Here is a 12,030-nt window from a genome sequence, read left to right as displayed (position 1 = left end):
CATGGAAAGAGCAGGTGTTCCTGTTTTGTACACTGTGTATAGTCTTGTGTTTGTCTACGATTTGCATGTATCTCTTTCTTCCTAGAAACCACAAACCCATCTGAATATGTACCAAGTGAACTGGGGTGCATTAAGACCCACACAGTATACAAAACAATAACACCTGCTCTTTCCATGACAGACTGACCAGGTGAAAGCTATGATCCCTTATTGATGTCACTCGTTAAATCCACTTCAAATCAGTGTAGCTCAGGCCTCTCCATCCCTGTTCCTGGAGAGCTACTCTCCTGTAGGTTTTCACTCCAGGAACAGGGATGGAGACCCCTGTTGTAGACGAAGGGGATGAGACCATTCAGAGGGTGAATGGGCAAGGGGTATGGTAGTAGGTGCCAGGTGCACCTGTTTGTGTCAAGAACTGCAACTCTGAGTTTCACGCTCAACAGTTTTCCATGTGTTTCAAGAATGGGCCACCACCAAAAGGACAAAAGCGGGAGGCATTGAAGTCAACATGGGCCAGCATCCCTGTGGAATGCTTTCGACACCTTGTGGAGTCCATGCCCCGATGAATTGAGGCTGTTCTGAGAGCAAGCCGGTTGCAACTCTATTAGGAAGGTATTCCTAAAATTTGGTACACTCGGTGTATGTGTGTCTTTGATTAGAAATGATTTCCCTACTGTAAAGTGCCACGCAGCTACTGGCCTTCTGTGGCTTACACCACGCAATGCTACTCAATTCCTCATTTGAATGTGGGCTCAATTCCTCATTTTGTGTTTGAAACCCCCTGCTGCCAATTACACTTTTGGTTGGTCCTGAGGCAGAAGTTTGTGAAGGGGAAGGCTTATAAAGGAGAACAGAGGCACAATACGTCTTCACTCTTTTTTTTCTCTTTTGTGACGGTAATGAGGAAATATGGAAATATGTTCAACAATGTCCCCCACTTAATTTTTATATAGTATTCTGTAACGAATATAATAATATTGTATAGTGGCCTATTCCTCTCGGCATATAAAAACTGTTGTGCCCTAAATCTGGTAAGACCATGTAAAAACGGCTTGCTGGAGCTCATCTGAACCGTTGGCTTCTGAGCCCTCATCCTCTATGTACTTAATGCTGAGGCTACATGCAGACACACTAGTCTGATGGCCGTCTCTCATTTCATTTTTGTGCTGATAGTGCATAATTTACTGTTAGAATTGTATGCAGTGCCTTTCTGGTCATTCTGGTCATTTCCAGGCCTAATGCTTTATTATAGCATTAGCCTTATAGCATACCTGACATGGCTATCTTCAGCCTCTATCTGGACCTGCTTACTGTTCAGCCATCCGTGTTCATTGAAATGTGATTTGGGCTCTTCAATCAGATTAGCTTTAGCTGACATTTGCATAGCGGTTGTTTTGGCGGCGTCAGAGGTGGAATTGCGTTGGTGGAACTGGCATTATAACTAAAGTGGAGTCGCATTAACAGAAATCCCATGCAGACTTGTTCTCCACAGTGAAACCGGGGAGGAGACTGTGGATCAGTTTTCGTCTGTTAGTATGTTAGGTCACGCGATATCAGACAGCACTGGCCAATTTTGATGAAACTTGTGTGAATGATGTGTCTTGCAATAGTGGTCTGACATTTACAAAATTACACAGATTGGCCACATGGTGGCGCTATAACAAGAGATTGAAAATGCAAATGTCAAAGGTCACGCCCATCACCCCATTTGACCTAAAGTCATGAAATTTGGTACACACATCATTCTCCTCACAAGGAACAAATTTGACTCTGTGACCCATAAGGTCCTCCCTGATGGATTGTCTGCCATTTTGAATTTGATAAACACTTAAAACGCTACTCTTCTGGCACCGAATGACCGATCTGCACAAAACTTGGACAAAGGTCTCTTAACGAACACAATGTGGAATTTGCAAGATGGCTACCGGTCTGGACAAAAAGGGCACAAAAGTCTGTTGCAACTACGCTAACAGTGATGGGAAAGTAAATGCCACCTGTTACAGCTGCATTTGCATATGTCTGAAGCAGATAGAGAGAGAGGACCCAGTAACACTTTGAACCTTCAAGAAATCTGCTATATGAGAGGTATGTGTTTTTTTCCCCCCTCTGATAACCAGGTGGTGAATCGCATCTCTGCATGTCTGGCAGACATATCAGTGTGGATGACGGATCACCACCTCAAGCTGAACCTCGGCAAGACGGAGCTGCTCTTCCTCCCGGGGAAGGACTGCCCGTTCCATGATCTCGCCATCACGGTTGACAACTCCATTGTGTCCTCCTCCCAGAGTGCTAAGAACCTTGGCGTGATCCTGGACAACACCCTGTCGTTCTCAACTAACATCAAGGCGGTGACCCGTTCCTGTAGGTTCATGCTCTACAACATTCGCAGAGTACGACCCTGCCTCACGCAGGAAGCGGCGCAGGTCCTAATCCAGGCACTTGTCATCTCCCGTCTGGATTACTGCAACTCGCTGTTGGCTGGGCTCCCTGCCTGTGCCATTAAACCCCTACAACTCATCCAGAACGCCGCAGCCCGTCTGGTGTTCAACTTTCCCAAGTTCTCTCACGTCACCCCGCTCCTCCGCTCTCTCCACTGGCTTCCAGTTGAAGCTCGCATCCGCTACAAGACCATGGTGCTTGCCTACGGAGCTGTGAGGGGAACGGCACCCCCGTACCTTCAGGCTCTGATCAGGCCCTACACCCAAACAAGGGCACTGCGTTCATCCACCTCTGGCCTGCTCGCCTCCCTACCTCTGAGGAAGTACAGTTCCCGCTCAGCCCAGTCAAAACTGTTCGCTGCTCTGGCACCCCAATGGTGGAACAAACTCCCTCACGACGCCAGGTCAGCGGAGTCAATCACCACCTTCCGGAGACACCTGAAACCCCACCTCTTTAAGGAATACCTAGGATAGGATAAAGTAATCCTTCTAACCCCCCCCCCCCCTTAAAAGAGTTAGATGCACTATTGTAAAGTGGTTGTTCCACTGGATATCATAAGGTGAATGCACCAATTTGTAAGTCGCTCTGGATAAGAGCGTCTGCTAAATGACTTAAATGTAAATGTAATGTGTTTAATGTTTGTCAACAAAGTCAATGCGAAAATGTAGAGCAGTACATCGTAAATCTGAAGAAGTTAAAAGATAAGAATTTGGCGCATTACAAGAGGAACTTATCAGTGACGGGCTTGTCATTGGCACTAAGGCTATAGGCACACGAGCACGCATGATCAGAGAACTGAACCTCACACTGAATAAAGTCAGACGATTTTCACTCAAGTGAACAAGCACAAAATGCAAATCAAGAAAATTGGCAGAGGGGAACCAGAGACTGAATTATACCTCCTGTGAGCGACGTTCAGAATCAAAAGGCCAAACCTGTGGTCCCAAACAGATAGCCAAATGACTCAACTTGTCATTACTGTGGAACAGTGCATGCTAAAGCCAAATGCCCAGCATATGGTGTCACATCTACTCCCGCTCCGGCGCTCAACATCGGCGGTTTACTAACCACTGGTCCTGGCAGCCCATCATTACGCACACCTGGCAACCCTCATTACGCACACCTGTGCCCTATCATGAGTTTATGATTAAACTCCCCACCTGCTTCCTTCCTTCCTTCCAAACAAAACCATTTTGCCAGAGATTGCAAACCAGCACAGCACAAACCTCAACTCAATCTAGTAAAGGTAGACAATGAGTCAGTCATATAACCAAACCGATGCAAATTGGTACATCTCCCGTGTTAATTCTGTGGAAGACAGCACCAACAAAAGGCTAATTAAAGCTAGCTCCACACAGTGATGAGCAATTGACTTATGACCCCAGCCATACATTAAAATGTCAACTAGACACAGGATCCAACAGTGAATGTCATAAGCTATGGGGACCTAGAACATGTCATGCAAGATGGCAATCTAGTTCCCCTGTCAAGCAAAGCCACGCTCAAGCTATATGACGACACACTGATAAAGCCAACAGGAGAATGCAATGTCAAAGTAGACCACGATGGAAAAGTGTTCACTCTCAAGTTTAAGGACATGGAGACATCACAGATTCCTCTGCTGTCAACTGACACGTGAGAGACTCAACCTACAAACATGTTGTAAAGGGGTGCATAACTGGTGGCAGTAAAGTCAGACGCAGGAGAGCAGAACTAGGTAATTGTTTAATTACAAAACCAACGGCATAAAGAAAATACCGACATGGGTACAAAACCCGACGCGCACCAGTAACCATGTGTACAAGCACTTACAACAAACAATTCCACACAAAGACATGGGGGGGAACAGAGGGTTAAATACACAACACTTAATGAGGGAAATGAGAACCAGGTGTGTAGGAAAACAAGACAAAACAAATGGAAAATGAAAAGTGGATTGACGATGGCTAGAAGACCGGTGACGCCAACCGTTGAACGCCACCCGAACAAGGAGAGGAACCGACTTCGGTGGAAGTTGTGACACATGTGAACCACAGCCATGTGTTACATCACGTCGACACCCCAAGCACCACATCCGCCGAGGCACCATGACAACTGAGGAGATCATCTCCAAGGATAACCTAGATAGAAGTGGACACAGCAGCCCGGCCCGGCAGCAGCTACTAAGACGAATATCTATTCCACTGAAAGAAAAGATTACAAAGGCCATACATTCAATGGACAAAGCAGACATCATCACAAAAGTTACTGGACAGCCATAAGCAGGTATAGATGGCTCAGAATGCCATTTTGAATCAAGCCACCAGCTTGTCGTGGAAATTACCACCAGGGACACCTGATGTCCATCTTAAATAAATAATGATTTATTATCAGCCAGCTGGAGAGGTTCCAACAAACGTAATGCAACATAGTACATGTTGATTGGGAGCTACGCCAGGGAAATCCTGTTAGTTCTCTTATGTACTGCTTACACAGACAAGATATATTTGCATGATTATGCTTATTCATAAATAATTTATCATTAACGTTTGGTTCATGCATGTGACCGACCAATACCGCACAAGACTTCTTCTCTCCAAGCTGAGACCTTGAAACTGAGACACCCCTTTCGGTTCTCAAAACAATGTTCTGGGGGTACTGCCAAATTGCTTGTACTGATAGTGAGGATTCCTCCCAGGCACAATCAATCAGTCACTTGCATGAACCCAGTTGGATTGGTTATTAGAAAAGCACAAACATAAAATGTTCCTTCACAAGTTGAAGAATACCAGCGCAGACAGTGTGAAACACTACAGAGACTAAAAGGGAGGGATCGCAGATGACGTTCTACTCTATGGATGTGGCGACACAAGCGAATAAGCAATGGTAGATCATGACAGAAACCTCATAGCTCTCCTGCAGAGAGCCAGAGAGGTCAACCTGAAGCTGAACAAAAATGTATTCAGGTTAAAGCTAACTAGCATGATGTAAATGGGGCATCTTCCCACCACAAAGAGCCTTCGCCTCGACCCAGAGAAGACAACAGCTGGAGGCTGAGATACTGTCTCAGCCTCCAGTATTTATGCTGCAGTAGTTTATGTGTCGGGGGGCTAGGGTCAGTCTGTTATATCTGGAGTACTTCTCCTGTCTTATCCGGTGTCCTGTGTGAATTTAAGTATGCTCTCTCTAATTCTCTCTTTCTTTCTTTCTTTCTCTCTCTCGGAGGACCTGAGCCCTAGGACCATGCCTCAGGACTACCTGGCATGATGACTCCTTGCTGTCCCCAGTCCACCTGGCCGTGCTGCTGCTCCAGTTTCAACTGTTCTGCCTGCGGCTATGGAACCCTGACCTGTTCACCGGACGTGCTACCTGTCTCAGACCTGCTGTTTTCAACTCTCTAGAGACAGCAGAAGCGGTAGAGATACTCTTAATGATCAGCTATGAAAAGCCAACTGACATTTACTCCTGAGGTGCTGACTTGTTGCACCCTCGACAACTACTGTGATTATTATTATTTGACCATGCTGGTCATTTATGAACATTTGAACATCTTGGCCATGTTCTGTTATAATCTCCACCCGGCACAGCCAGAAGAGGACTGGCCACCCCTCATAGCCTGGTTCCTCTCTAGGTTTCTTCCTAGGTTTTGGCCTTTCTATGGAGTTTTTCCTAGCCACCGTGCTTCTACACCTGCATTGCTTGCTGTTTGGGGTTTTAGGCTGGGTTTCTGTGCAGCACTTTAAAATATCAGCTGATGTAAGAAGGGCTATATAAATCAATTTGATTTGATTTGATTTATTTTAGGGGGTGCCCATGGAGCTGGGGATCAGAAATGTCCCGTGCGAGAGAAGCAGGTTGAGGTTTCCAGGGTTAGAGTAGTGCAGAAGTTGTCATATGCTGAGGCAGTTAAGAAGTAGAGGAAGATGGGTCAAGGGGGAGAGATCCAAAGAGGAGGGGTGTGAGGAGTAGATCTGTACCAGCACAGAGGGATAAACCAACAAGTGATATATGTTTCAGTAAGATTGGATTTTTGGCATTTATAGTAATGGTTATCAACTGTACTGCAGGGATGGAACGTAAAGTCGCAGGAAATATAGGTTGTGGTGGCAGCTGTAGAGAGGTATTTGGGTGTGCGAGACTTGACATCAGAAGAGTTTTATCTCTTATATCTTATTCTTATATGTCTTTTTTTAACTGCACAGTCGGTTAGGGGCTCGTAAGTAAGCATTTCACTGTAAGGTTTACACCTGTTGTATTTGGTGCATGTGACTAATAAAATTTGATTTTAATTATTTTGAGTTAGTTAAGTGGTGGTGTCCCATCCTTTCATGCTGTTGGCCTGAAGTAGGACTAAATAGATGTAAATAGTGGAGTATAGTGGAGTTTTTTTTGTGAGTGGAGTTTTAGATGGTAGGGTATTTGTTGTATTAATTGTTGGTGTGGTTGTTGATAAAAAAAAAACATAAGTAGACTATAAGGGAGTTATACTCCAGTCTAATAGGTGGCGGTAATGCAACATTTATTGGATGCCAACATGCCGTCAAATCTCATCGAAGAAGAGGGTCGATTTCACTGACGCGGTCCGCTTGGAACAATAAATAGAGCGAACAAGGCTCCTTCCATTTCACAACTCTTGGAAGACGAATGAAGAACTTCTTGCTTCAACAGTGATTGAACGGAACTCTTCTGCCCGCCTCTCGCGCTATATAACATTCCAGATTAACGTAACACTTACTTGAACTGTTTTAGTAAAATAATCTAAGAATCTCTATTTTTGCACCGTTCATTTTGATATAAAATGAAAATGGAGTCTCAGGTCCGCCAGAACTATCACCAAGATTGCGAAGTTGCAATCAACCGGATGATCAACATGGAGATGTTTGCCTCTTATACCTACACATCAATGGTAAGGGGACTGTAATTGGCTACCAAGAGGACCATTTTGTTGCTTTACATGTGTATTATTATGCCTGGGTTTAAATATTTTCTGTACGCCTAGGCAATTAACAGCCTTGAGGTAGACCTATCATTCAAATAAAGCTGATAAATATATCCTTGGACAGAGCGTATCGCCTTGACAGGTTAATTGGCAGGTTACCAAGTAGGCTAATGATTTTCCGCATCATATTGCTGTGTCAATCATGCTTAGATCCCTTAATAATAGAATGAGTCACGTTTGACATGTGTTTCTAAACAATTGTGTCTGTCCACGCAGGCTTTCTATTTCTCCCGTGACGATGTGGCTCTGCCTGGCTTCGCGCATTTCTTCAAGGAGAACAGCGACGAGGAGCGCGAGCACGCCGACAAGCTACTCTCCTTCCAGAACAAGAGAGGTGGACGCATTGTCCTTCAGGAGATCAAGGTGAGTGCCTGAGCGTCGAAAAACACATTTGCGTTGTTTTTGTTGCGCAGTATACAAACGTAAACTTCTTCGTAGAGGGTTCTCTGGTTGAAATGGTTCTGGTCTCAGTTGAAAAGGTTCTACCTGGAACCAAGTGGTTGATCCAGAATCTATGGCAGGAAGTCTGAATATAAAAGGGTTCTTTAATCTAGAGCCTTTTCTTCTAATACTCTTAACTTCAATGGTTTTTGGATGAGTAGTCATCCATGTTAATACTGAGTTCATTCTAAGGCACGCCCTATGTGGCTGCCCTGGTATTAGAGCAAGGTGGCCAGAGGAGATAATGTCCTGACTGCTTAGAGCTGAACACACTGCCTCCATTCCTTCATAACCACTGAAAGAGCATGAGGGGTGTAACTCCATTCACTCTATCCAAACTCCCCCAATGTTAATATAATATATGCTCACTGGACTGTTTCAAATCAAATTTTATTGGTCATGTCCACTTAATAGAACAGGTGTCGACTTTACAGTGACATGCGTACTTACGAGACCATTCCCAACAATGCAGAGTTAAGACATACTTGCTAAATGAAAAAGGATATGGGAACAAAGAATAACAAGGCTATATACAAGAATTACTGAGACATATGCAGGGGTACAAGGTTGTTGAGAAATATAGTACGTACATGTAGGTAAGGGGTAAAAGTGACTAGGCAATCAGGATATGTGACTGGTGTCAATATGCTTGTCTGTGGGCTTATGTAGTGTGTGTCGGGGTAAAGTCTAGTGAGTGTGAAATAATAAGTGGGTAAACACATCTACTCAGACCCCTGTTTGCCTCCAGAACAGCCTGAATTTTTTGGGGCATTCTACAAGGTGTCTGAAATGTTCCACAGGGATGTTGGTCCATGCTGACACGATGGCATCAGGCAGTTGCTGCAGATTGTACGGCGATATAGTCATGCTGTGAACAGCCCGTTCCATCTCATCCCAAAGATTCTCTATTGGTTTGAGGTCTGGGGACTGCGCAGTAAACTGAACTCACTGTTCCAGGCAATGATTTCCACTCAATTGCCCACTGGAGCCACTTGTTTTTAGCTGATCGGAGTGTGGTTGTCTGCTGCAATAGCCCATCTGTGAAAAGGATGGACGAGTTGTGTTTTCTGAGCTGGGGTTCTGTAAACCTTCGGCGTTGCAAGCGCCATGATCTATCGACTGAGCCACACCGGACCCATGATGTGCTTCAAACTCCAGCTTATGTGGTTGTTCATATTGACTGTTAAAATGACTCCATCTTGAGATGTACTGATTTAACTGTTGACTTTTAATTATGTCTAGAAACATCTGCTAGTAGTCCCTAACCCTCCTGTGTTCACTCTGTCCTGTGTAGAAGCCAGAACGTGATGAGTGGGGCAATGGGCTGGAGGCCATGCAGTGTGCTCTGCAGCTGGAGAAGAATGTGAACCAGGCCCTGTTGGACCTGCACAAGATTGCCTCTGACAAGGTTGACCCCCATGTAAGTTATGAGGAATCGCACATCACATGTATCACATAGAAGACAGGTACTGTCTCAGGAGATGATCAGGTTGTTGTAACTCTGCTAACTAATTACACTGGATTGTGTGACCTGCCTCTACACACACACACACTAGTCCACAGACGCACGGATGCAAACTATACACACAATGCAGCTCATGCAGGAGTTAGACAGCTGCAAACACCTCATTATCTGCACTTATGCCATTACCCCCAGGCTCTTGTGTTACTGTATCTACAATAGTCTAGTCATTCTCTTGTCTGACCTGTTTTTTCTCTTTAGCTGTGTGACTTCCTGGAGACCCATTACCTGAACGAGCAGGTGGAGGCCATTAAGAAGCTGGGAGACCACATCACCAACCTCACCAAGATGGATGCTGTCAAAAACAAGATGACAGAGTACCTGTTTGACAAGCACACCCTGGGAGGCCAGAGCTAAACCACTTCCATCTCCAGGCTACGGCCTCCAGCCTCAGTCCAGGACTCCTGGCTTGTCTGATAGATCCTACTGGCTTTGTATTTATAGGGAGGGGAGTGTTAAACTGGGTCAGTACAACACAGCTGTATCATTGAGGTGTTTTTGTTGACGACACTACTGTATTTTGGAGGTAAGGCATGTTGTAAAACAATAAAAAAATATCACAAGTTTTGTAATTGACCTGTAGTAATGGATGTTGTATCAGTCTATTTGGGTTCTTTGCTCCATCTTACTGAGTTTCTCATTACCCAGTGATAAATACTGACATTTGTAGCCTTACTAGTGACTGGTTCATAACAATAGGGAAAGTTTAACATGAGGTTTATAAAAGACATTACCTCTGACCACAGAGGGCACTATTACAAGATATGTTATATACACCATGTCAATTAAGGGCCTTACTGTCAACTCTTTAATCATAAATGTGAAATGGGTAACTACAGTCAATGTGGACCTTTACTCTGCATCTCAAAAGGGTACATTAGATGGCCTATAGGTCAATCAAACCCTTGCCTCCTGCTCAGTAAATTCATATGGTGCATTTCTCTAGTGATGGAAATTTGGCTCTTACTGAGAAATGAATCTATAATCATTTTGTTTAATGCCCAATAGTAGCCCTACAGTAAACTATGAACTGAATGCTAAAATAGAAATGATTCTACAAGCCTCTCGTTCACCATAAGGGGCTTATTGGAGCTGTCATATGGTTGCAAAGCTACTGGTAATTTACTGAACACTTTCATTTTGGTAATTAACAGGCAATCTAACTTTGATAATTTATACTTTAACTGAATATATTTATTTTTCATGTGTCCATATAGTTCATGGGTTTCTAGTGGATATACCAGATGGTTGACGGGGAAAATAGCCAGATGCCAAAAGTTCTCATTTACAATTGCGCCCTGGCCAAGATGAAGCAAAGCAGTTCGACACGCAACACAGAGTTACTCATGGAGTAAAAGAAACATACAGTCAATAATACAGTAGAAAAATATGTCTATATACCATGTGAGATAAGGGAGGTAAAGGGGAAGTAAAGGCCATGGTGACAAAGTAAATACAATATAGTGAGTTTAACACTGGAATGGTAGATTTGCAGTGGAAGAATGTGCAAAGTAGAAAACAAAATAATGGGGTGCAAAGGAGCTAAATAAATACAGTAGGGGAAGAGGTAGTTTGGGCTAAATTGTAGATGGGCTATGTACAGGTGCAGTAACCTGTGAGCTGCTCTGACAGCTGGTGCTTAAAGCTAGTGAGGGAGATAAGTGTTTCCAGTTTCAGAGATTTTTGTATTTCGTTCCAGTCATTGGCAGCAGAGAACTGGAGAGGTGGCCAAAGGAGGAATTGGCTTGGGGTGACCAGAGAGATAAACCTGCTGGAGCGCGTGCTACAGGTGGGTGCTGCTATGGTGACCAGCGAGCTGAGATAAGGGGGGACTTTACTTAGCAGGGTCTTGTAGATGACCTGGAGCCAGTGGGTTTGGCGACGAGTATGAAGCGAGGGCCAGACAACGAGAGCGTACAGGTCGCACTAACCAGACACCTAGGTATTTGTAGTTGTCCACATATTCTAAGTCAGAACCGTCCAGAGTAGTGATGCTGGACAGGCGGGCAGGTGCAGGCAGCGATCGGTTGAAGAGCATGCATTTAGTTTTACTTGTATTGAAGAGCAGTTGGAGGCCACGGAAGGAGAGTTGTATGGAAGTTGTAAATGAAGGAGAGTTGTAATGAAGTGTTTTATCAACAATGACATTTCCAATAATTCTCCAACTCATCCATTTTTCTTTACACAACTGCCACCAACATTTACAACCATGAAATACTGACATGGTAAAATAATTGATTACATCTTTTTTAAATAAAGGTAACGGTTTTCACTAAGTTGATGGTTTATATTTAGGGTAATGTTTTGCGGCTTTGTCATTCTATTTTAAAGTATATTTTACATGTGATAAACCCACACAAAGGGCCAGAGATTTGTGATAATCTGAAGAACGCAAAAAGGCCACTAGATGGCACCTGATTAAATTACATATTCCTTGAAATTTCATACATTTGTGTTTGTTATGGATCCCTATTACCTGCTGTCAAGGCAGCAGTTACTCTTTCTGGGGTTCAGCAAAGAAAAGGCAGTTCTATACAATAAAAATAACGTTACATTACTAAACAGATTTCACAACACAAGTGTTTGCCCTCAGACCACTACTCTACCACATATCTACAACACAAAATCCATGTGTTTCTATAGTGAATAT

General features: G+C 44.0%; 1 protein-coding gene across 1 annotated transcript; it reads left to right on the top strand.

Annotated features, from left to right (window-relative positions):
• Window positions 1–6,921: 6,921 nt before the first annotated feature.
• On the top strand, window positions 6,922–9,956 carry LOC139542268 (ferritin, middle subunit-like). The gene is made up of 4 exons (XM_071347536.1): window positions 6,922–7,324; window positions 7,634–7,780; window positions 9,153–9,278; window positions 9,582–9,956. Exons 1-4 carry the CDS (start codon window positions 7,217–7,219, stop codon window positions 9,735–9,737), a joined length of 537 nt encoding a protein of 178 aa, XP_071203637.1. The 5' UTR covers window positions 6,922–7,216; the 3' UTR covers window positions 9,738–9,956.
• The last annotated feature ends 2,074 nt before the right edge of the window (window positions 9,957–12,030 follow it).

Source organism: Salvelinus alpinus, chromosome 1 (genome assembly GCF_045679555.1).
Source record: "Salvelinus alpinus chromosome 1, SLU_Salpinus.1, whole genome shotgun sequence".
Lineage (NCBI taxonomy): Eukaryota > Metazoa > Chordata > Actinopteri > Salmoniformes > Salmonidae > Salvelinus > Salvelinus alpinus.
The sequence above is the reverse complement of the archived record's forward strand: the minus strand, read 5'-3'. Positions and strand labels throughout refer to the sequence as shown.

What these genes read in the sequence shown, in the direction of transcription:
- LOC139542268 (XM_071347536.1), top strand. Translation starts at nt 7,217, where the DNA reads ATGAAAATGGAGTCTCAGGTCCGCCAGAACTATCACCAAGATTGCGAA. An exon ending in CTTATACCTACACATCAATG is followed by an intron (nt 7,325 to 7,633) that starts GTAAGGGGACTG and finishes CTGTCCACGCAG; the next exon opens with GCTTTCTATTTCTCCCGTGA. An exon ending in CTGACAAGGTTGACCCCCAT is followed by an intron (nt 9,279 to 9,581) that starts GTAAGTTATGAG and finishes TTTTCTCTTTAG; the next exon opens with CTGTGTGACTTCCTGGAGAC.